The 27,931-nt window shown below is 27.4% G+C and overlaps 2 protein-coding genes across 9 annotated transcripts in view; one reads left to right on the top strand and one right to left on the bottom strand.

Moving 5' to 3' along the window:
• LOC142323307 (heterogeneous nuclear ribonucleoprotein Q-like) overlaps window positions 1-17,473 on the bottom strand; it is a 97,397-nt gene extending 79,924 nt beyond the window's left edge. For 4 of the 8 annotated variants that reach the window (XM_075362797.1, XM_075362782.1, XM_075362827.1 and 1 more), the window contains exon 1: window positions 17,317-17,451. The gene's annotated coding sequence lies outside the window, so the exon portion shown is untranslated. Of the gene's footprint in view, window positions 1-4,994; window positions 5,079-16,983; window positions 17,121-17,316 lie in introns of those variants that run through there. The other 4 variants (XM_075362790.1, XM_075362811.1, XM_075362804.1 and 1 more) reach the window with 4 other exon arrangements.
• Window positions 17,474-18,353: 880 nt separating this feature from the next.
• Window positions 18,354-27,931, top strand: part of LOC142323345 (uncharacterized) — an 82,340-nt gene continuing 72,762 nt past the window's right edge. The window contains exons 1-3 of the mRNA XM_075362850.1: window positions 18,354-18,960; window positions 25,486-25,623; window positions 27,451-27,569. Coding sequence (XP_075218965.1) covers window positions 18,467-18,960; window positions 25,486-25,623; window positions 27,451-27,569 — 751 coding nt within the window. The 5' untranslated portion in view covers window positions 18,354-18,466. The remainder of the gene's footprint in view (window positions 18,961-25,485; window positions 25,624-27,450; window positions 27,570-27,931) is intronic.

Genomic DNA, 27,931 nt, shown 5'->3' on the forward strand with positions numbered 1-27,931 from the left:
AGTTCAGTAATGAAGCAGTAAAGGTAATTAAAAGTAACTCTACTAGTGAACCCCCCCCCCAAATTTAAACAAGATAATGTATGACATGTAAATGAGGTGTAGTCTTGTACAAATCAAGCTCACTATTCCTAAGATGTGTGGTTAAATGAACCCCAACCACCATAATACACCAGTATCCACAACTCAGTATTCAAATCCATATAAAAGCAACTAACCTTTACTAGGATCTGAACCTCAGAACCCTTGACTTCAAAAATCAGCATTTAAACAACTGATTTACAACTTAACCATTTAATCCAGCCTAATTTGGTATGTATAGCACTAACATTCATGAAATTTAGTTAACTAATGCTGTATTTCAACAGAGCATGCAGTAACATAATTTGTTTTGTTACTACACAATTTGTAGAAAATACATATACATGCTGCTGCTGTAACATTCTAATTACTACCATAAAACCTTAGATATTTTTTAACCACATCAGAATCTTTCACACACTTTTATATTTTAAAACTGGATAATAGCACATACCCTCCATAATTCTGAATGAACACAACTTTGGCCTCATTTTACCCTTCATACGTGCTCTCGCATGCGCGCATGCACACATACACACACACCTAAGAACATTAAGCAAAAGATGCTAATTCACTAGACTGGCTCTGTAACCATAATTTTTATGTTTAAAATTGTACTGGAATGCTAAACAGAGAAATACTTTTTTTTAATTTAAAAAATACCTCCCACAACTGAATAATTTCTAATTGTTATATTGCCAAAGCAATATCTTGACAATAAACTCATACGTTACAGAAAAAAAAATTGTGACGTGATAATTTTTTCTAACAAACTATATAAAATATGCCTTTCATTACATGGAACATGGGTCAATTATTCACAATCAACTTGCATTAAGATTAAAATTAATCCTCTTTTTTTTTAAGTTAAACCGATTAGAATAGATGAAATTTCAAGATATCAAATTTATTAATACTAAATTAATGCACTATAACTATAAAATCTAGGTCTACAGTAATCTGTATTGTTAAAAATAACTAATTAAAAAGTTTTGCTTCAGATTACAATCTACAAGATTTTCCCCTGAAATAAACAGCACTTATATTTTATTTTTAAATAAGTAAATGATTTTTTTATATATATCAGTAGAATATTTTTAACCACCCTCTTCATAAACCACATGCTGTGAAACTGGGAAAAATTCTTAATTCTGATCCCTTCTCAATGTATAAAGGCTCTTAGGAGAAAACTTTTATAATACAAAAAGAAAAGTTTTTCACAATGCTTTCTTAATGTTTACCTTTTAAATGGAAAAATAAAAATATTGCATCATAGCGGTTTGAGCAATTAAAAATTTGTTTTATGGAAATCCATGGTAGATAATTCTTTTCAACCATCCTGGACACAATTTAATAACAGTAAATTAACTTTCTAGTGCACAAAATTTTTATCATTAAATATAAGCAAGGCTATATTTATGTTCGGCTTGCCTGATACTGCCCTGAACAAAAATATTGTGAAGTTCAAATGAAAATCATATAAAACCATCATAAATTGCATGGCACTTTATATGTAATTTGTTCTTTTGGTGTAATATTTTAGTTTGTGGTCAAATGTACAGTTTTAGGTTGCTTTGATAGAAATAAAATAAATACCACATGTAGCAGCAGTATTAAGTAGTAATTTATCTTCACAACTTATTTATGTATTTTACGTCTCACAACTAGTTGAACATTTTTAAATGCTTACGATGAAAAACATAGACATTGGAACATTTTTTCTACAAATGCTTACGATGAAAAAAATAGAATTAACTGAATACAACTTCTAACTAAAGTTTAATACAAAAAATGGACGCACATGAATAAATAAAATTGCAATAATCAGAATGGTTATATTGGTTAATCAGAATTGTAATCACAATTTCTGATGACTAGTTTTTGGTGGCACTTAGAAGCAGTTAATTAAATGTAATAGCAAAAGCTAATTCCTATTTTTAACACAACTACTACTAAGATTAAGCTTTGCTATTGGCAAGAATACTGGGGAAAAATTTAAAGAAATGAAATTACTCAAAAAAACACTAATACAACATCACATCATTTAAGTAAATTTTTATCGTGCCAGGGATGTTGACATAATGAGAACAGTACAACAATTGAGCATATCACAGTCTTATATCAAAGAAATGATATGGAGGAAATTTACATTTTGATTAGTTATTAAAATTTCTGACTAAACATAGTGTGTTAAGTGTATTGAATAATTTATTACATATGTATTGTACTGGTACAGTATGTTAATTGTACCATTAAGTAAATATTGACTCTACAAAAAAAAATCAAAACTACCAATACCCAGAACAATATGTACGTAGAAACAAACACACAAGTCACCAACGACTGGAAAGGCTAGTAAATATCTCATTTAAAATTCTTGATAGCTTCTAAAATCAAAAAGCTTCTGACTTTTTAACAATAATTTAATATATAATTCAAATACCAAGAAGTTAACTTTTAATATACAAAAACAGAAGTTACACCATTGCCTGAATGCAGGTAATAGAACAGTCAAGTAATATGATTTATTTTATTAAACTGTAAAATCAAAAAAAAAAAACCAAAAAGGACAACTAAAATAGAGATGATGCTTGGAAGTTATTTAATGATTAAAAATAAAACTTGCACAGTTTAAATCACCCAAAATTATAATTTTTTTTAATAAAGGAAACTAGTAAAAATGAAAGCTAATAAATACGAAGACTACCACCAATAAGCCAAAAATCACAACGTAATCACATTTTCATAGAATTTACTTAAAACCCTTTGCTACAAATTCTCATTTAATTTCAAAGTCTCAAAAATCTATTTCTAACATTTAAAATATAGTAACAGTTTGAATTAAAATTTTCCATAATTTAATAAAAATATGTCTTTTTTTATTTGAATTTAATTGACAAAAGAAATAAATGGTGCGCTGCACATGTTTACACTTTAGTATTCTGCAGAGCCGTACATTCAGACAATGAATTATTTTAAGGATCCTGAAAATTTAGTAATTAGACAATATGAAGTAAATTCAAATACAAATATTCTCACGATAGATTTCATAAGAAAGCTACCTATTGCAATGGGTACCATGATTCAACTTCTAGAAAATTTTGACAACTTCACGTTTCACATCTCCCAGACCACAGTCAGCTCAAAAGTTTATATATATATTTCACTCACTTGTAGACACATTAACTGCCATAATTTTGAACCAATCACTTTCAAATTATTCATCAATATACTGATTAAATTACAAATACAGGAACTTTAAGAACACAGGAACTTCTCATTCTAGTGTTAAAACATAAACTAACACAATATATCCTAACACAACAAGGAAACATTTCTGATATTAACTAATCATATTACATAAACCTTCTCCGTATTTCTAATTATACATGGATTGAATGAATAACCCAAATGAATACTGAAAACTTTTATTATACGACAGACTGACCGAATCTGATAAGACAGAGTTTAAAAAAAACAGGAATGACTTGTAAGCAAGCTGATAAAAATTGGCTTAAAATAAGTTGCCAATAATTTTGGCATATTTCATGAAACAGATCAGTTGATAAAAACGTCATAATTACATCTGCAATCATAATGTTTACACATTTTAATGATTTCCACCTTAACTGATATTTGAAATCATAAAAAACAAATGAGGTGTATTATATTCACAATAAAATACTTAATTTGACCAACAAAAAAAAAAATGTTTAAATACTTTAAAAACAGCGAATTCAATAAATTTAAAATTAAAAAAATATAATAAAATATTTTCAGATATGAAATTCTAAGGAAAACACCCCACCACCATAATGACATTTTATAAATTTGTCAAGTTTTTTGTGCATTTTCAAGCACCTTCAAACAGAGGTCTACACACATCCTTAAATTGCTATACAACTACAGACAAATGTAGTATAAAAAAAAACCTATTAGAGTATGTATTAGGTAGATTTCATAAGAACGCTACCAACTGTAAAGGGTACAATGATTCGACTTCTGGAAAATTTTGACATATCTTCAGATTTCACATCCCCCAGATCCTACAACCACTATCAGTTCAAAGGTTTTGTATATATATATAAAATCATACCTCCCTTAAGAGGTAAAGTATCGAATCAGTAAAGTATCGAATCAGTAAAGTGTTCATAGTCCTCTAAACATTACCTAAAACTTTTGTCTGAAACAATTTGATATTTTTTTTCTCTTAGAAATTGTATTGATAAATTATTTTAAATAATTAAAAATTAACAACTCCACACAAAGTCGCTAATTTTTAAATAATGGTAAATCTTTTGATAACTGCTAAAAATAGCTAAATTTTGGACAAAAGAAATTCATAGAAATTGCCTGCTAAGTTGCAAAACTAAATAGAACTATTTTACAGTTCTTTAAACTTTTTTAATAAATTAAAAAAGGATTAATGAATAAAAATTTTTTTATTATGCTCAAAATAAAAAACTCAATTTACACAAACTGATAAAACAATGTTGCTAGCAAATGCTTTAACATTAACAAAAGCACTAACCTAACGGGTGCCAAAAATATGTAGAATGCAAGCAATACACAGCAAACTAAAACAAACCTATTTAAAAAAAAAACCAGTTTCAAAATTTATACAATCGCACAAGAATTGCTTATCAGCCAAAACTACTGTTAACACATTTTATGAATCCCACGCACAACAAATTAATTATATGCATCAGCTTCTGCTAAGCACACTATTCACTTCAAGTGAAAGTATTTCATAAAAACCCATAACCAACCATAAAAATATATATATCAACAGCCCAAAAAATAAAACCAGAACTTCAATACCAGCACAACACAACAAATGAGTAACTACTAACGAACGCAAAATGTTCCAGTAACTGCACGAACTATCAATATAAATATGTATATTTAGGATTCACCAATTTATGCAGGAGCAATATACGTGATCATCCATCATTGCAAATTTCTGACACAGCTCCACTTATCCAATCTTTGGCAACCACCTAAAGAATAATTACATTCAGCATTAGAAAAGAATGAACTCAATTCCAAACAAATTCATTACTTTATCTGAATTTTTCAGATAAACCAGACTTGTAATTACTGAATATAAAAGCTTAGTTTTAACTGTGTTAAAATACATATGTTGCCCACCTAACTTTTTAAAAAATCAATGTATACTGAATGAAAAATAGCCTAAATCGATCAATTTTTTTTTTAATAGCTCAGTTTCCTTTACATTTTTTCTTACACAACTTAATTATATAAATTATTTGCATTAATATTAACATCAAAATCTTACCACCATAAAATAAAAGAAATTCCACTGCTGATAAAAGTTAAATTCTACCGGTCATAGATGACTTTTTAAGTATTATAAATGCTATTTTATTAACAATAAATTGGAATGTACACAGCAGTTAGATAAAGTATTGTTGTAAAATAAAGTACTATATTTTTAAGTAAAAAAAATATTTATAAACAATTTAACTAAAAAATGTATAAACTAATTAAAAGCACCATTAATTTAACAAATAGTTAAGCCATAAAAGATTATTCTGAAAGCTACAGGAAATATATTTTATCAAAAGCAAAGAAAACAAAAGTTACATTAAAATTTATAACTTTTTTTTAAGAAATATAGATTTAAAAAAAGATGAAGGGAGTAGAGAATTCATTATATTATATACAATTTGATAATAGTCATAATTTTAAAATTCATTTACCATTACTGTAATTGTAATTACTAAAATAATTTTACCAGGAAGGGATGCGACTGCATTAAAGATACAATGCACAAATAAAGGCATCAAGAAATTAAGCACATATTAACTGGTAATTATATGTTGAAAAAAATTCAAGATACAAACAGTTAAGATAAATGGAAATTCAAACTAATCTGAAAATACAAGAAAAATATAAGACAAGGCTATTTACAGACAGCATAGGTAATTGTAAAGAGGCAGATTTGAAGCTCCGTAAGTAGTGAAATGTAAATTTACAACAGTGATAATATAAATGATGAGTTAATGATTTATTAAAAGTTCATTTCAAGGTATAGGTATAAGATACATATAATAAATTTAGATCTGTAAAAACTAGCTCTAAAAACAGTTCTCTTTGTAGTCGCTATAAATGCAAATTAAGTAGTTATTTAAACTGATCATAAATTAAAATCACTGGCATTTAACTTTTGTATATTGTATTTAGCACCTTTAAAAATCATATGGTAAGATTCATTACTTTTTAAATATGTTGCATAGATTTTATACATTTATATCTTGAGTTCTAATTTGATCAACTACAGAACAGATGAAAAGAAATCACCTTCATCCAAAAAGGATGTAACATATATTCCCATTTTTATCATACTAATTAGGTTTTAAGTTAAATAATTTAAGTGCTTTATTAGATAATTTAAAAAAATATTAAAACTATTTTTAATATTTTTAACCCACATCCTAGACAGCTGTTGAGTACATTTATTAACTCAAATTAATTTTACAATAAACCTAAAACACACAATACACTAAACTTGAAACATTAATTTTTTCAAATAATATCCTCTGTTGAATAAGTGATATAAATTTAACAACAGAAAGGGATAGTTTTAATTTGTTGTTGTAGCTGTAATCTAATCAAAGGGCCTACAGAAAATTTCTTTCAGAGTGATAATATTTACTGTGCAGTTAACTCCAGTGAAGAGTAGAAGTATTATCATTTGCAGGGTTGAATATAAATTGCATTTCAATGAGCTTGGCATGCTGACCCCAACCACATATTTGGCTCAAAAATGAGGGCAATAGGGAAACCTCTTCATTTTAGAAAATCTTATATCATTTTAAGAGAATATACATCATTTTACAGCTAGTTAAATTTTAAAATAATTAGAAATTCATAGGTACATATTACTATCCCAACATTATTCTTAAGAGTACAAAACGAAATGAATGGGAAAATATCTAAGAATATCTGAAGAATTTATCATCTATACCATGCCTCAATTGTGTCAAGACTATTCCTTAAGTCAGCTGATAATAAACCACTATTAATTTTCTAGAATAAACCCAATTTAAAAACCATCATCAACGAGATTCAATATTTATTCATACTTTATGATCAGGTTTTGTCTTTTCTTATTACACTTTAATATTTTTAATAAGTTCAAAATATGAACTTTGTGAATTTATTTAAAACACTATTATTAGTAATCCCACACAAAACAAACTAAAAATGAAATTATGTAACATTTTACTGTTACATTCAAAGCCAAAAGTTTATAATAAATGTATTCAAACTAATATTTATGAAAGTTAAAATAGTTTTTAATTACATACAATAGCAATTTTTTGGTTTTACTTAGCCGCAATTCACTTAACTGTATGTACACATGAACTTCGTTTTATTTAAAAAGACACCAAACTCCAATCAATGTTTTACATTAAGACAACTCGTCACACTAACAAATGTTCTCTTGATTTTAAACTCCTGTTATTACAACTTTTCCAAAATATCACAGCTGTTTTTAGTTTGAATACAGTTAAATAAATGGCTTTACATATTAAATTTTCCCTACATACCTTATTAATTCCTTACAGAAATCTTTTTAGTAATAAATGGTTTTACATATTTAATTTTCCCTACATACCTTATTAATTCCTTACAGAAATCTTTTTAGTAATAAATGGTTTTACATATTTAATTTTCCCTAAATACTTTTTTAATTCCTTACAGTAATTATTTTGAATAATCTTCTTCAACTTTGGAATATGATATCTAGTGCATTACTTTAATTGTGTATAGTGCAGCATGATTTTTCAGCTAGCTCTACACAAAGTACTAACAATATGCTAAATTTACTTTTCCCTTAAAAACCAAAATTTTCTTTGCACTTGAAACACACATATCTAAAACTGCCATCAGCAGATAAAACAGCATACTATAAGCAGCAACTATTCAACCCAGTAAATAAACCAGCCCTGGACACATCCAAGTGCAGTGATCCAAGAAATACAACTAGTAATCTTTCTATAAATACTGTATTAAATCAATTGCTTCCCAATACACTTCCTTTTTTCTTTCCTGTTTAGCCTCCGGTAATTAAAGTTTTGATAATACTTCAGAGGATGAATGAGGATGATTGTATGGTGTAAATGAAGTGTAGTCTTGTCTTGTACAGTCTCAGTTCGACCATTCCTGAGATGTTTGAATAATTGAAACCCAGCCACCAAAGTAAATCAGTATCCACGATCCATGTAAAAATAACTGACTTTATTAGGACTTAACACTGGAACTCTCGACTTCCAAATCAGTTGATTTGGGAAGATGCGTTAACCACTAGACCAACCCAGTGGGTTTTCCCAAAACACTCATCACAGCACTATCTAGACAACCATCTTAGTTTCACAGTTTGGATAAGGTACCATTGTTCTTCCAGTCTCAAATTTGTCTTTCTTGGCTAAACATTTGTTGTGGAGAATATTGCTGCCAAATGCTCAATTGTTTAACTATCCCAAATGTAATACTTATTTTCTTAAAACATAACATAATTTCATAATCCAGAAAAATCATGTATTAACAAGACTTCAAGTTCATTTTACCATCAGATTAATTTACATAAAAAAACCATGTATATACAGACGTCAACAGCCATCCAGCCTCTTTTTGCCAGAAAAAATTTCACTTTTCTTTTTTCTCAATTTCAACAGTTATTTTCAAATTTTGGTTTTCTTCTCCATCAAATGTTCCCCATAAATAATTTTTTATTAATAATAAATTATTATTTTTTCATAATAAATTTTTCAAGTTTTTTGTGCATTTTCAAGCACCTTCAAACAGAGGTCTACACATCCTTAAATCGCTATACAACTACAGACAAATTTAGTATAAAAAAAACCTATTACAGTATGTATTAGGTAGATTTCATAAGAACGCTACCAACTGTAAAGGGTACAATGATTCGACTTCTGGAAAATTTTGACATATCTTCACATTTCACATCCCTCAGATCCTACAACCACTATCAGTTCAAATGTTTTATATATATATATATAAATCATACCTCCCTTAAGAGGTAAAGTATCGAATCAGTAAAGTGGTCATAGTCCTCTAAACATTACCTAAAACTTTTGTCTGAAACAATTTTTGATATGACCAACCCTTACAGCAAGGATGACCAAAATGTTGTTTGTCATATGCTAACAAGTGAAACTTTTTTTCACATGCAGCCATTGTCATATTGAGTAAATTTGAAGTTTGTTAAAGATGAAAATCTTTTTTATCCCCTCTTAACACTGGTGAAATCTACCTCTGCTTTCCAGCATGCTGAAAGGGATTTTTTTCTCTTAGAAATTGTATTGATAAATTGTATTAAATAATTAAAAATTAACAACTCCACACAAAGTCGATAATTTTTAAATAATGGTAAATCTTTTGATAACTACTAAAAATAGCTAAATTATGGACAAAGGAACTTCATAGAAATTGCCTACTAAGTTGCAAAACTAAATAGAACTATTTTACAGTTTTTTAGACTTTTTTCATAAATTAAAAAAGGATTACTGAAAAATTTTTTTTTATTATCCTCAAAATAAAAAACTCAATTTACACAAACGATAAATAATGTTGCTAGCAACTGCTTTAACATTATCAAAAGCACTAACCTAAACAGGAATGACTTGTAGGCAAACTGATGAAAACTGGCAGTTGGTCAATAAATTTTAGCATATTTTGTGAAATAGACTGGTTGATAAAACAGTCATAATTACTTCTGCAATTTGAATGTTTACACATTTCAATGATTTCCACCTTAACTGATATTTAAAATAATAATGAACAAATGAGGTGTGTTACATTCACAATAAAATGCTCAAGAATTTTACAAAAAAAAACATAATTTTAAAACCAAACAAATTTTTATTACATTTTATTAAAATATTCTCAGATAGAAAATTCTAAAAAGTCACTCCATAGTGACATTTTTTAAAATCAATTTCTCAAGTTTTTTGTGAGCATTTTCAAGCACCTTTAACCAGAGGTCTACACATCCTTATACAGCTGAAGTCAATTTTAGTATAAAAAAAAAACCTGCTACAGTATGTATTGGGTAGACTTCATAAGAAAGCTAACTATTGTAATGGGGTATCATGATTTGACTTTCACATCCCCAGGCCCTAAAACCTAGAATCCCTATAAACCTAAAAAGACAAATACCTCCCCCGTTAATAGGCACAATATCAAATCTGTTTAAAGTGGTCATTAGTCCTCTAAACATTACCTAAAACTTGTCTGAAACAATTTTTGATACAACTAACCCTTACAACAAGGAATGACCAAGATTGAGCTTGTCATATGCTAAACATGTGAAACTTTTTTCATATGCAACCATTGTCGTATTGAGTAAATTTCTTAACTTTACGATGGAAATCCTTTTTATCCCCTACTTAGCATCAGTGAAATCTACCTCTGCCTTCAGACATGCCATTTTATTACTAACTTTGATCATTTTTTTTGATGGATATTAATTTTTTATTTTTATGTAAATGAATATCATAAAATTAAACTCATGTTAATAGTGTTAAGAACACAAATATTTTTTATTAACATAAAGTAGTAATTATTCAATTTCACACAAATATTGTTATATGTTTAAGTCAATTATTTTATTTATAAAGAAAGAGAAAAAATTCCATTTAATTACACTAAGATACAGAGCACGCATGTGCTTCGATATTGATTATGATCTTTTGATAATGAAACTTACCACAGTCATTTATAAGTACATCAAGGGATAAAACATTTGTTTTTTTGCCAAACCAAATTATCTTTGTAAGCGCGCGCACACACACACACCTTACTGTGGGTTTCAATTTTTCTAGCACATCATGACAGTACTCATTGTTAACTGTACATTTTACTTTGAATCACAATAAACTACACCTTTATAAACCAGAACACAATTTCTAGATCACTTTTCAAGCTACTGCATTATTTTGGAATTTTTTCTCCTAGCAAACAAATACCAATATTTCCATTCCATGCTCTGAAATTTGGATTCCAACATAAAATAATTTAGAAGAAATGAAATATCCAGTTTGAATGAAAATACGTTATAAATTCAAATTTCATTAAAATTTATTATGCAATCTAAAAACTATAGTTTCTGCTAAATACCACTGTGTGTCACTAATGTGAATTAGTACAAATTCAGACAACTGATTTTAAGTCATGGAACCCACCTGAAGTTTGGCAGATAATTCAGCTTATGATTGTTAAAAGAATGGATAATCCTAAATACTCTCATCACAAATTTTGAAATACAAATTATAATAATGGAAACCTTTTTCAACAGTTGATATTCTCTATCAGAGGTGCTATCTTGAATGTCAGACCAGTTTCAGTGTTGCCAGTTGTCTCTAATTATGGAACACACTTTGTATGTTGTGCACACGCATAACCAAGGAAGCGAGACCTCACATGCGCACGCACATACACAAAACCAAGCAAGAGACCACACATGCGCACACACATTTTAACTTGTACAGAGTAAATTTTTTTCACAATTCATCCTGAATCAACCTGGTTGAATCACTAACATACAGAAAATCAATCAAATGTTATAAAATTTATTTCCTAAACCTTTTCCAATGTAATCTAGTAATTTTTCAGAATGTTATATATTTTACCAATCTTCTACAAACACTCATTTTCAACCACCAAATAAAAACTCCAAACAACATTGTATAAAAAGTATTATTTTTCTCTGCCACCTCTTTATTTAGATCCAAATTATAACAGGATTATATTTGCAGAGAAAGGAAGATCCCTGTAACTCACCTCCTCCTTACTTGTCACATTTATACTGCTGATTTCTTCTAATTCATATATTCTGTAATTCTGCCACTGCTTTCCGCAATCACCAGCTCTGAGATTGTAAAGGTTATTGTAATTTATGTTCATTTAACCAAACTATTTATCTTTTCGTATGAATCATCTCCAGGAACACAGAATGTATGTAGCATTTTTCATAACAATTACAGTCTTCTAAACTGTAGAATACATTTATATGCAGCTCTAAATATTATTGTTCAACTCAGAATAATCATCTTTGTGCTTCTATTGCAAAGATCATTCTGCATGGTAAAATGAATCCATGCTTGGAGAATCAGCGCATCATAATTACTACATTTTTCAAGAGCTACCTTGAACTGCTTTTGAGATTTTGATTCACCTGAGTTTCCACCAAATAAACCACAAGGTTAATGATATTTTTCTCTTACGAGATGAAATTTTCTTAAAATTGTGCAGCAACATCTCTTTTTTTAAATACAAAACAACCTAAAGACGATATAAGAGATAATATAAAACTAAATGGAGAATTAAATATTTAGATATAACAATTAAAATCTAAATTTTTAACATATAATTTGCAAAAGTAATTAATTAACTTTTTGTTAACATATGTTAAATATTATGAGTAGGATACATTATTTTTTCATGTTTTAAATGTGAACTACAATTATAAATGAATAAAAAATTATTTTTATTGTGACAGAAGTAGCAAGAGAAGAAATTGGTAAATTAGGCAAACCAAGTTAGAGCAACCCACCTATACTTATCATGCTTATTAGGAGGCCATTTTATATGATATATAAGGTTAAATATCAACAACCCTAAATACCAAATATATCACATAACCACATTTTACAGTTGATTAAATATTAATTTACAGATTAAAATATTAAATATTTATATATTCAAATATTACAGTGCACACACACACACAAATCATATCATATTATACAGCAGCACCCATATTACAACTGTACCAAATTCATACACTCGCAAAGAAAATCTTAAACATTCAACTTAGTCATTTACATACATTAAATTTAATTTCAGTAATTTTTTACAACATAAATAGGTTCAAATAAATTAAAACCCAAATTTAAGACAATTCGGTAACTTGGTAGTCACCATTTTAATCAAGTTTTACCATTAGAACACCACTTTACAATTCAGAAGAACAAATCATACTCAATATAAGCATCTTCAAAATAAATAGTTGTGAAGCCAATCTAATGATTACATACATTGCCAAAGTTTATCATTATTACACTTTAAAAAATGTATGATATGAAAGGTCACTATGTAAAAGTCTTAAAAATCTTGGATTAAATTAGATCTAATAAGTAATACCACGATCCATATAAATGAAAAGACAAGAAATGGCACAAGTATAATTTTGAGTCCTGGTAAGGCAATTAACTTCATCTATACGTAAAACCTGATTCTACAAGACGTTTAATATAAGTTGAGGGAGTAAAGCAAGAAATAGTTATGGCCAAAGTCACTTTTAATAAACCAATTTCTATAATACCAAAGTTCGACTTTGGGTGTCGTTTCCCTACATTCTGTCAGAATACTACTGGCTAATGATCATATTAGTAAATGTTTCTTACAATAGATTTGGCAATTTTAGAACTATGAAACAAAAAAGCTTAAGGAGCATAATTTACCTATCCTTCAGGTAGAATTTTGAGATACAGAACCCATGAGAGCTAGTTTCTCCTTGTCTACTTGACCAATATTAAATTGTATTAATGCCACACATAAAGAAATCATTGTGCCATAATACATACTACCTACTTCTAAAATCTCTAAATGCTAAATTTTTTTTATTAGAGAGGTCAAGAAAAAAACTGATACAAAATTTGACCTGATTAGCATAATTTTTTTTTACAATATCAGTGCAACTAAATGGGCAGGAAAGTTTTAAAAATTATGAAAAATTACAAAATGTTATAACTAATTTATTAATCTTTTACAAAAATGCCGTAAATAAGTCAGACTAAAATGATTGAACCAAGACAATGTTAAAATTGTAAATAAAGAGAAGCAGTATTTACTTTTAGTGTATGAATCTCAATAAACTTAAATCTCATCATTTCTTAAGTATCAAAAAGGATAATAGCAAACTGTATAAACTAGATCAGCTTGAGATATTATGATACAAACTTATATACATCAAGTAAAGATATTCCAACTCTGAATTTATCTTGAGAAGACATAGTAAAAATAAGTTAGCAACAAGTCTCTAAATTGAATCAAAGATTTTAATTTCTTTTTAATAGTTTTAAACTGAACATTTAAATTAGAGATACTTTAAACTATACATTACAACTACATTTCCCCGTAAAGGTTTGAGCTGTAATTCTATAAAATGAATGCATCTAATATTATGAACAACATTTCATACTTGCATTTCAAATTTTCTTAATAATATTAGGGAAAAGATTATCATTAAATACACTAGTTAAATAAAAATAATTACATTTGTCAATAATTAAGAACAATAAAAATCCTCAAATTATTTAATTTTGCATAGTAAACAACTACACATTTCATATATATGAAGGAATTATCATTCCAGTTGGCATTGAGTTATACTGTCATGTGTTGTGGTTACTGGGGTTTTTTATGTTGTCTAAATTTTTAGTTTTTATTTATGATTAATTTTAGAATTCTTTACCTACTGATGATACAAGATCCTGTAAGTCGACTTTTGGTATTAATTTTTTAGGTCCTGTTATTGTTTGGTGGTTATTTTGTTATTTTAGGTTATCTGGCACCAGTGGTCAGTAAGCTGATATTTTTATTTTCACAGGGTTTTATTTACATAAATGCTTGGAAAATACAGGTTAATGAATATTTATATAAGGCTGTTTGAGACTTAGGCAGTAATATCATAAGCAACTTACTCATATAAGTTCTGCATTTTTTGTTTAAAGTTATTTTACTTTATAAATATTTTAACAGCTCATTCAACACAAAATTCTCATCGCAATGTACATAAAATGATTTACAACTTCACAGAAAAATTTAAAAAATTTGGAAATTATATTAAAAATACAAAGAAATAACTATTCCCAGAAATAAAAACAGCAATACAATGAATGGTTACTCAAATATGACGGATAATATGAATATTTCAAAAATCTCAGCATACCAGCTCACAGTTTTTAAATATTATGGGGTTACATTGCAATACATTTTATTTCATTTCAAATGCTATTAACTAAATGAGTATTTACATACCTTTTTTACAGTTTAAAACTACTACTCGAATTATTCAATAGATGACAAGAATATGAACATTTCGATGGAGGTTTCATATTAGTTTTTATTTATTGCAATTAGTCATTGACCTATATATTGAAAGATTCTTTTACTATTTGTATAAATCCATTAACCAAAACAGACCTACATTTAATTAAATGTATAGTAACTGAACATCAACCTTAAATATATACAACTAATATAAAAAAAATTACTAAACAGGCTTATCTCTCTTCTATTTATTAGAAATGAAGGTTATCATATATTGTAAAAATTAAATAGAAAGCAAAGATCTTCACAATAACTTTTAATATTATGTATCATGATTTTTTTTTCTCCAGCTAATCTCTTAATAACAAATCCAAAACCAAAAGGCATGGGTAACCTACTTCTTATTATAATTAGTAAAAACTGTACAATTTTTAATGTTTTAACTTGCTGTCAGCTAAGAGATAATTTTATCTATTATAGAAAGAAACAGCAAGCAATGTTTATGTAAAATATAAATATCTAAAATATAAATATATTTATTTCCATGTTAAATTAACAGTTAAAAGAATAAATATTAAAACAAATCAACTATGCTACTAAATACATGGTATTTGCATGCCATACATTATTTACATAATATACATTAATTTATGTTCACTTTTTTATTTTCAAATAGGCTGTTTATTGCCTAAGTAGTTTATTTTCTTAATCTTTTCTCATATCACAGGTTATTACAGATTGTGATATATATGGAAGCTCATCTCCCCTTCATTATTCCATAAATATTATAACCAATAATGGTTAAGCCAATAAATATTAAAACCAGCAAATAGTTACAATCAACCAATATCAATCAAATATTTACACTCAGACTTCCGCATCATCCTATCATACACAGATTGCCTAAAAGACTTAAGCATTAAAGTAAAAATGACATTTTGATTTTATAACTGAAATTGAAATCTCAAATAATGTAAATTAAAAATAGAGTTTTAGAAAGCAGATAACACAAGACAGCACACCCAACTTATAATTTTTAATTTTTTCTAGAAATACTGCTTTCATAATTTAGCAGACACTAAGCAAAGGCGTCGTTTATTTATTTCTATACAATCTAGTAAAAATAAACAGGTCTGCTGTAGAATACCACCAACAATTTCAAGCTTAAAATGTTATAAAATCGTCCACATAAACGCAAATAAAATTGTAATGCCTTAATAATATAAATGTATACAACATTAAGGTCTCTCATCCCCCTTGACACCTACTTTTCAAAGCAATTTTATTACAGCAACTGAAATTCTGTTATACTTTCATAACCTATAACAGACAAACTGAATTGTAACAAACGGCCAACAAAAATAGGCACTTGTATGTAATTTAAAAACAAAAATTCCCCTATTAAAATAAATTTTTAATATTTTACACCTAATTTTTAAAGCAACCTAAAACTTTTAATGCTAACAACTCAAAAAATGTTAAATTACAAAAACTCCTTATAAGCTTATTAGATTCTTGTCGATTAATAAGTTTTTAAAGTTCAGGAAGGAGTTCACTAAACAACAAACACCACAAAACTGCCCCGAAGGAAAATTATAATAACGGCGGGCTCCTCACAAAACGTTTACTACAAGTAACGTACAACACAACTCAATGAAACGAGCATCAATATTTTTTTAACACAGCCCCTACATTAATAATAATAAAAATTAAAAAAATAGGTAAATCATAAATATAAATTATATTTGTAATACATGCTATAACATTATAAACCAACGCCTAAATCCACAATGTGCTCACCATGCGGTAAAGAATGAACTATTCACAACATACTAATAACGAAATCGCAAAATCAATAAAATGATAGTAACAACTACACTGTATGATCGTACGCATAATATAAACAAACTTAAAACAAATAATAATTTACTGCAAAAGTTAATTTCAGATCGCCGCCATTTACGTCCAACCTGAACCGGCCGGCTTACACAGCACACGAATTCCCTCTCAACGAATATCACCCGTAATCCTGTTTAACTACATCAACAGGCTACTACCAAACAACGAATTAAAAACAATTTACAACCAAAAGTTTTATTCATACCACAATATTAAGATAAAATAAAGAATTACCTTAAATTTTAGAACAGTTTCCTCAGAAAAGGGAATGGCGGTGGACAACGTCAACGTGATCGCATATTTTACAGAGGGGTTCACATAGCGACGCGCAAGTGTAGTCTCGAACCCAAATATATGAATGCTGGTGAACTCTGTATGCCATTGGCTATATGCATTCATAGAGAATACGACCTGGCAGGTTTTCTCAAAACTTGTTTGTTTAGAAAAACCAGAACGAATACACACTTGCAATGATAAAACCCCTTTTTTGTGACAGGAAGTGTAAAAAATATTACTTCTTTTAGCAAAATGTTTATTTTGTCACGTCATGCTAAATAGCGACTTATTTCTAAACTGATCTCTTCATTCCCAACACTGCCATTACCGCCAACTAATATTCAAAAATTAATTAATTTTTTATTTAAAATTTTCAATTTGTTGTTTTACCCTAAAATATGTATTAAAGAAAGCTCTGTATAAAGCAAGTTACAAAGACAAGAGGAGAACGAGATTTAACGTCCACAGTCTTCGCGCCCATTATATTGATCAAAATATTGCACTGGTGTAAAATTATTTAAACATTTACTTAAAAAACCTAAAAGAAAAAATGATAGTATAGTTCTGTTACCCCAGCAATAAGTTATTTAACCACAATACTAATTTTTATTTTTGTTAATTTCAAATAGTCATATATGAAGCCGTACAGGGAGGCAAAGAGATCCGTTATTTGTAATAAATCCTACAATAAATTTCCCTGAGTATTTGGCATTTATTTCATACAGGAAAAATGTTCATTATTTGCAATTTTGTATAGATAATTGTGGGTTAAGAGTTCTTCAACCGCAAATTATTTTTTAATCTATCTTATATATATATATATATATATATATATGACAGCGAGATAGAGAGCATTAATAAATATATATCATTGTATTTTTTCTTACATAAAAAAACTGTGAATTTAAAGCTGTATTGATTTACAAAATTTTGTTAAGATTACTCGATTTCAACGGTACAAAATTTACGTAGTTGGTCATTATGAGTAAGTTTAAGATGGGTGTGTTTTGTTTAGGGTGTTGACAAATATAAGGTTACTGTATCAGTTTGATTTCATGAGTCTTGTGTTAGTGTTTTTAATTACCGTTGAAATTCTGAAATATTAGCAATGTTGTGTTTTGCCTTCGTATTAGGATTTTCTTTTTTTGTGGGTATGAACAGTCAGTATGAGTGGCAAATACGAGATGCATTTGATGAAGTGCGGTTGAAAATGGACAGGGTTAATGCTGAAAATTGTCCTATCCAACAATTCGGCGATTTGTTTTTACCTACAGATTCAGTCTCACATCTCCCAGACGTTAAAGATGTTAATATTAATCCCGTTTTTCCCAACCGTACAGCACTTTTACATTTGCACAATTTAGCTTTAAGTAGATCGTTCTTCTTTAGTTATATTTTACAAACTCGATTCATTCGACCAGCAATTAATGACACTTATGATCCCGGAATGATGTATTATTTCCTTTCAACAGTTGCTGATGTTTCCGCCAACCCGTACATAAATGCTAGTGCGATATACTTTGCACCCAATATGTCTTACAGTCCGTCGTACAGAGGGTTTTTCAATAAAACTTTGCCAAAGTTTGCGCCTCGTACATTTCGGTAAGTGATTGCTCATATTAAAAATTAACATATATATATATATGAATTCTTGCTAGATATCACATATTTAGAAATATATTCTGGGAAAGGAATTGAGATGTAAATTAATTATTGTAATTAAAAATTACAATAATACCTACTTTAATGTTATTCTGAATTTTGTTATGATTGCTACAACTAAATTAGCATTCCTAGTATAAGACAGAAGTATGTGAAGATAGTTCTACTTTTTCACTAGTATTACTCATTGAAGTTTATATAGCCGATTTGACACTCATGGTGCTATAGATTGCTTGTGCGGTGATTGGTTCTTACTAGCTACAACATCCTGTCATGGTACCATTATTCCCTTCTGTATTATTAGAAGTGCTTACACTATCACAAATATCCCAGTTGGCTGAACTATTGCTCATTTATGCTTTCTAAACTTTGATGAGTAATGCTAATCTGAAATCCATTGTAATAGGATAACCCTGTGTACGAAGTTATTGAAGAAAATAATCAGCTCCAATGCCAGTAATGTGTTTTTTTTTTTTTTTTTGTAAAAGTTACTCTATTTGATCAAATTTGGTTCTGTTTATCGTGCTGGTTAAATTGCAGTTAAATTTAAGAATAGAAGTAAGAATATTTTCAATATAATGGTTATAAAAGTAAAAAGTAGCTATAGTTGATTTAATAATCACTTGTTTTGTAAGGCAAAAATCTACAGGTTACCCAATAACATTGGATAAGTTAGCTGTAAATCTCAGAGTTTAAATGTAAAATTTGCCACTGAAATTAATTGCATCTTTCAGTGTTTGTATAGGATAAGTTGGAAAATTTTATCAAGTTTGGAGATTTGAGGTGAATAGATTTTATAAAAAAGAGGTGTGTACCACAATTTTATGAAGAATTAAATATAAAATAAGTAGCCTTCTAGTTGTTTAGTTAGATCTAGTAAGTATTGTCACGTAAATAAATAATTAGGAAAAAAGGAATTAAAATGCTAATTGAAATTATAGCAGCAAATGTAGAATATCTTATCACATTTAACATACATAAACAAAATAACCACAGATTAAATTGTACTATCTAGTATAAACTCAAGATAAATTATCTTGACCTTACTATAACAAAAACAGAATTAAAAATATAGGCCTACAGAAAACCATTCATTACAGACATTCCCATTCATAAGTCCTGTTCACCAACAGATTACCAAACACAACTGTCATGTCAAGACCACATAGAAAAAATTATATTGTACCATAACATTTAGTATAAAAATTAAAGGAAAATAAAAATAATAAATGACCCAAAAAAACCACCAACTCAGAAAATGGCTTACAAATTAAAAAAGATTTAGCATTGATTTTTTTCTTTACAATTTTTTTATTTTCTTCAGAACAATAATTAAAAAAAAAACCATGCACGTAACACAGTCATCAAACCATGCCCCTGAAATATATAAATGGAATTGCTCAAATTGCTTAGTGTTCTATATTGACCATAAGGGGATGCAGATTCAAACAAGTACAATGAATGCTTTAAAGTCCTTCACAGTAAATATAAAAACATTTGCCAACCACCTCCTAGATGCAAATTACAGATTCATTATTATACATACACTAGAATAACTGTATATTAACAACTCATACTTGAAATATTACAACAAACTAAATGAATAGGTACAATCCAAATCACACATTCTTAAATACTTTGCCTACATTCTTAACTACTTGTTTCACTAACAAAAAAACATTATAGTATAGGTACAATCCAAATCACACATTCTTAAATACTTTGCCTACATTCTTAACTACTTGTTTCACTAACAAAAAAACAATCGGCTGAGAACAGCGCTCCAGTCACTAAAGACTACTTATTACAGACTAAAAATTCTACACTTAATAAATTTTTACAGTTTTTTAAATAATTTTCATTGCTGATAATTATGTCTTGGGTGAAATTTAATTGATTAAAAACATTTGATGGATTTGGTTGGACTCAATCCAGAATATAAATTTTTTAATGAAAATTAATTTTTATCATGAATAAATATAACATTTATATTTTTGTGTTGAAAATAAGAAATAGTTGTTTTTCTTTATGTTTAAAAAATTAATTTACTAATAATATCAATTATTATAATAAAGCAAAATTATTTTTCATACCTTGTATAGTATTTTGAAATTATTTATATATGGATAGTTTTCAAGAAATTATTTATGTAATAGTTATCAAGAATTACTGACAAACACTATTTACTAAACTTCCTACCATATTTTCTTTTACAAATTTCTACTACTTGTAAAATATGCATTGCAACTTTTAAGAGCACAGATACCTAATAAGTAAAAGCTTTAACAGTGGTAGTTCCACAATCAGATACAATCTTATTTTACTAAATTTTAAGCATAAAATTCTCTTTCAGTAATGTATAATGTATACTAGCAATTATGCTGTTGTATAACAATTGATTTAACGAGATAAATTTCAAAAGAAAAAACAATTTTTTACATAGTAGATATTTTGGCAGTTTCATTTAGAAAATAGATATGTCAGTGAAAAGATTAAACTTGTTTGACATTTAAACATTCTTTGCAGTTGCATCAAATAGTAATGTTAAATTGATTAAAAATTATGTAGCCCAGTTTTGTTGCATTGACATTATAATTAACATTAGCAACCATGTTAGCATTTAAGTAAGAGTATATAATTATGATATTTTAAAAATGTTTTTAGTAGTTTTTTGTTTGGTTTTTGCAGAAACTTTTGACTAGTAATTTATATTTGATTAGTTTGTTAAATGTTTACTAGTTTTGTTTCAGGAAATAAAAAAAAATTTGAGCCGTGAAATATTATTATTGACTAAAATGAAAAGCAATCATTCTCTCTTTTATATTATGAAAATAGATTACAAGTGTTGTGGTTTTACAGTTGTAATATGTATTTCAGGCAATTGAACAGAAAAAAAAATGAAAATTCATTCAGAAAAGCCTTTATGTAATTAATAACACCTTAATGAAGAAAGACAAACTTGACTATGGGGATTTTATTATTTACTTAATTATTTAATGATAAATGCTTTTCTCAAGAATTTTTAAGTTTAGGAAACTGAAACACATGAATATAAACACATTCTGTTCTGGTGTAATGGATAAATTATAACCCATTTTTATCCTTACACTCATATTGAAAATTTGGTGCAGTGATGAATTTTTTGTGTTAACATCAGATGTAGCATTCAGTTAATAGTGTATTTTAATATAATTGGATATTTTTTATAATAATTTAAAAAGTTGTGCCATGTGTTAAAATAGTTTCTGTACTTTGATGTGTGATTAATGCATGCATATACATTTTTATAATTCTGTTAATTATAAAAATTTGCATGTGTTAAAATTAATAAATTTATTTTTTTCTTAAAATATTATCATGTTAATATTATTACTATAGGGAGAAATTCACTTATTTTTCACATTCTTAAAATTCTTGTATTACTTTCCTCAGAAATTTCATATTATTTTGGGCCACTTTATGGTATGTTCAAGCATAGCTTCATTCAAAAATGGACTGGTACTATTTAATCTACCAATGTAGTTGGCCAAAGTTCTTTTGGTCCTTATTCTGATTCTTTTTTTACATTCTTATAAAAAGATACAGTTTGATAGTTGATATCAGATTGAGATAGTGTTTATAATTGAAGTGGATCAAAGTATCTCAGTAACCAAGAAAGATAAATTCAGTTAAACAAATTATAGATGTCTTATACCGAACCAATGCAGTTTTATTATTTTTAAATGTTGGAAATATTTTTTAAATGAAGATTAAAACTGCTCATATTACAGAATTTAGGTACCATACAGCTTTTCCTTCACAATTTGAATGAGTAATAAATATGAAGACCCCTTATGTTAGACCACCCATTGAAATTTTTTTTGAAAAATGTAGAACTTCTGAACAATCATTTGAATATTTTTCCTTTACACCTACCAGCAATATTAATTTTGTAAGAGATTTGAGTGAAAGTAATGCAGTTTCCATTCTGAGGTAATCTTTTACCTGTAGAACCATATGTTACTAATAACACTCTCATTTCATTGAAAAAAACTGTCATAAGTATATTTTATTAAACATAACCTGTGGCAGGCACTTCTAATCTCAAAGTGATAAATGTAGCAATTTTATTATATAATACTATATAATTTTTAATAAATGTGTAATATTAATGTAGAGTAAATTATGGCTGATCTGCGAGACAGTTTTTATAAAATTTAATTATTTTAATATAAGTTTGTATGGTAAGCTCTTATTTTGCTTATGATTGTGGTCAATATTATTAATATATATATATTATTTTAAAGATTCAGTCTATTTTTTACCTCATATTAAATGTATAAAATAACATTTAAACAAATTTATAAAATAACATTTAAACAAATATATAAATTACATAATTGGTATTTATATTATCTGTTTACCTTGTGCAAAGACAGTAGAGAATCACTGGTGGTTTTGATCTTTTACCAGAATTTGTTTTATAATTTTAATAAAATATGAAAATCAGAATATGATAACCATCTTAATATATTTTTCTAATGTTGAAAACATTGATTGAAGCCACAGTAGGAATGGTTTTGATCATTTTGATGCTTTGCTTTATTTTGTTTAGCATTTACCTTGAAAGATTAAGAAAAATTATAATTAAAAATTAATCAAGGTAATGATATTTTCATAATATTTAAAATCATAAGTACAGTTTTCTGAAAAAAAATATTTTTGAAATAGCCTACATTTATTTTGTTCAATATTGTGTTTTATTTTTTTCTTGAAAAAGAATAATAAAACATTTGTTTATTAAATTAATGCCTTCTAAATTAATTTAAATTACTGATTTGATTTTTTTCTCAAGGTATTTTTAAGTAAGAGTTGCTTTTGTGTGTGTTTTTTTTTTTTATTAATCACATTATTGAAAATTTGTTAAACTAGAAAAATTTAATTATACTCAGAAAATATTAGTGAAAGCCTAATAAACGCTTCAGGTACAGATGTAATCTCTGTCGAAATTAGGGGAATGGCTCAGTTTTTATAAATAATATTTTTCACATTTTCTTGCAAGTGAATATGAAAATTTAGTTAAAATTAATTTTTTTCTACACGTACATTTAGTTTTGGACACATGTTACAAAACCTTGCTCAGATTTTTAGCTCTGTTTTTACCCTCTCTCAACTGTTTAATTTGAACAAGCTGTATTTTAAATAAATATGTAGCAACTTAAATTTTTTAGGTTATTCACCTTATAAGTTTTGACAATTGTATGAATTGAATATATAGTTAGGAATGAACATTGAAACTCAAGATTCAAACCCAAAACCTATCAGTTAAAAGGTTCTTTGTTGTTGATAGTCATAGTTAGAATATTGACATATAGTTGGATGAGTCTCACATAATATTCCTAACAAGGTTTTTTGGTATTTCTTAACCTATTATCTCATTTAATTTGTCTGATCTCTTTCCCATTAAAATAAGCGCGATAGTATGTCTATAGAAATAAAATATGTATGTTTATAGAAATAAAATTTTAATAAAATATTTTGTGTTTAATTTTTATTTAAAGTTAAAACGCAGTATGTGCAGTACATCTTAGTTTTTACCGTCCTTGGTTTAATTCATGATGAAGATCATTATTCTCGGTAAATTTAATTTGTCTCTTTATAACTGTTTCATCTATTCACTTTCTAGATGTTAAAATTTAGACGATAGAGATTTTACTTTTCTTTGGTTATTTATTTTTTAATTTTGGTCTGCATTGATAACTTCAGTAGAGTCATTATGTAGATGATCTTCTTACGGTTTTAATTCTAGAAAATTCTAGAAAAAAAGCTGCCTGCATAGTATAAAAATTAAACAAAATTAATTTCACCCTTTCAGCATCAGTCATCTACATTTAAAAATTGTGTCCAGCATACTTAAGTTAGGTTCTATCAATTTAAAAAAAAAACTGTGCCTCTAAAAAATGTGTACACTATAAAGTTTATATATTCAGTATGTTTGACTTGTAATTTTGGTTTCATCATGCTTTCTAAAGCTTGATTGGTTTCAAAGTTTTCTATACTCAGGTTTACTGCTATTCATACTACTTCAAAGTTAAAGAGTTGAAAGTATTGAAGCCGTGAAAGAAACTATAAAATTTTACCTATTGTTGAATTATGTTTCTATTAATAAAAAAAGAAGTTTTTATACAAGTAAGAGGAGTGTACATTTGGAATGTTTTAATTATAAACAGAATCAGAAAACAGATTGATTGAGTATGTTTCAGTTCCCAGTTTATTGAGCAATTTGATATTATTACAATATCAATTGTTTCTGCTGAATTTTTTTTTTTTTTTTTTTTTGGCAAGTATTATCAGTGAAATTATTAAAGTCAAGTAAGATCTAATGCTTTTTGTTTTTAATAAATGATTTCTAAAATTGCATGATTTTATTGTTTTCTTTTCATTGTTATTTTATTATTTCCTGATTGAAGTTTTTTATTTTTTCAGTGCTGATGATTTTAATGATCCTATTCATTTAGAAAAAATAGCAACATTGAACACATTTACTGTTAATGATCTGGGAGCAATTTCTAAAGACACCCAAAGTACAGATTACACTTCTGATTTTTACAGAATTAATGAATGGTAAATATCACATATATATATTTATATCAATTTTTAATAAACACTTTTTTTTAGACTGTTAAGAGTTTTCTTTGATGTAATTAACTGTTTTTCATTCTCTTTAAATGCTATAATATGAAAGATTTTGTATTAGAAAAATCATATTTTAAATTAAACATTTTCTTAAGTCCATTATTACATGTTGCTGAGATTTCATAATTTTAATAATTTTCAGAGGAAAAGATCTTTTATTTTCCAGCAACTGTGAGCTTTAGTCGGTATTATATGTTTCTGATCATTAGATTTACAGTTAAACTGATCAACACATTCAGCCTGTAGGTTTCTCTGCACAAATGTTTTACTCCACAGTTTTCACTACAAAAAATTCTTTTTTAAATTTGTTTATTTTCTTTTTGAATGTTTTATTAGTGTCCAGTTTATAAAAAAGTTAAATAATACTTATTCTATCAAAAGAAAAGAAAAATATTTTGCATCTACTTACTAAATTTTCATAAATTTGGTTATAAGACTTACATATGTTTTAGATTACCTATTTGGACTATGTCTAGAAGGAGTATATTTTTCAGATTAAGATTTAGGTAAACAGTTTCAAATGTTATTGTACTTAACAAAAGTAAAAATAAAAGTACTTAATCTTTATTTAAGTAATTTCATGAAACTCCAAAGAACAGATTTTTCCCCTTGCACGGTATTTCTTTAAATAATTTAGTAAAATTTTATTTAAAATTAGTTTTTAAACTGGCTAGTGGAAGCTGAGAACTTTGATATAGAACACTGTAAAGAGAGTTTGTTTGTACTTAAGTATTATTTTCAAACTCAAAAGTCTACAGTTTGGAACTGATAATTAACTGTTTTGTGCTCCACTCTTTAAAAAGTGATATGACTAATATTTAATGTTAGGCATATTCATCAAGTAAATACCATTAGCAAACATTTCCGCAGCAGCTCTGTAGTCATTATTTTATGTGTATGTGGTGACTTCCCTTTTGTTTTATCAAACTACTGAGGTCATTTCAGGAATGACAAACTGCGTTTACATTATCAAGATTTAAAATATGTGAGAATTTTCAGTCATTGTTTATGTAACCCCCTCCGGGTTGGTTTAGTGGTGAACTCATCATTGTAAATCAGCTGATTTCAAAGTTAAGAGTTGTAAAGTTCAAATCCTAGTATAGTAAAGGTAGTTACTTTTATATGGATTTCAATTTTAGATCATGGATGCCAGTGTTCTTTGGTGGTTGGGTTTCAATTAACCACACACCTCAGGAATGATCAACCTGAGATTGTACAAGACTACACTTCATTTACATTCATACATATTATCCTCATTCATCCTATGAAGTAATACCTTAAGATGGTTCCAGAGGCTAAATAGAAAAAGAGTCACTGTTTACCTGGTAAAATATTGATGCACCCAGTATTGCAGTCACTCATAAATATATTAATACTGTCTTTAATTGTTGATGATTTTGTGTGTGCAATCAACTTAAAATTTGGTGAACAGATATAACTAAATTTCTTCTCATGCCTTATTGCTGAAATTCTCTGTAAAACTGTGTTATTACATTTGAAGTGTTGAAGTTGTGATAATGGTGGATGCCAACAGCGTTTTCTCAGAAGTACAAAATTAACCAACTTGGTATAGACATTTCAGAACAAAAGAATAACTTTTTTGTTTAAATAAATCAGTTTATTTTTGTATCTCTTAATGTTATTTATTTTTTGAGTTCTTATTCCTTTATTTCTTTTTACCTCTTTTATATGAGCTGTTAAATCAGCATATTTTATTTTTGTAATGTTAATTAAAGTTAATGTTTTATGTTTTAGGTATAAATCATGGTTACCAGATAATGTAGTTGGTAGACATGATACAAAGACAACATATCAAGTTGAAATACGTTATGCTAATAACACTAATGAAACTTTCACATTCCATGGACCACCAGGTAAAACATATTTAATTTACTTGATGTGTCAGGATTTTCTTTTTACACATCAATTTATGGTTTATAAAATTATCAGGAAATTTCTGTAGAAGCATAACAAAAAATTTAAATCTAAAACTAGATACATATTTCACTTTTTAAATAATTACTATTAGTACATTTAGGCGAATTAAAAAAAAAAGAAAATGTTTAAACTAAGCTGTAAAAAAGCATAAATAGATAATATTAAAAAATGAAAAATAGAGTATTTCATCGCACGCGCATGTGTGTTATGGAAAATAAATAATAAATGAGAATAACCAAACAGTTTTCCCCTATCACTTTTTACTACCCGATTTGTAAAGTGAAAGGTTAGCTTAAAT

The sequence above is a fragment of the Lycorma delicatula genome, chromosome 1 (assembly GCF_047948215.1).
Source record: "Lycorma delicatula isolate Av1 chromosome 1, ASM4794821v1, whole genome shotgun sequence".
Classification (NCBI taxonomy): Eukaryota; Metazoa; Arthropoda; class Insecta; order Hemiptera; family Fulgoridae; genus Lycorma; species Lycorma delicatula.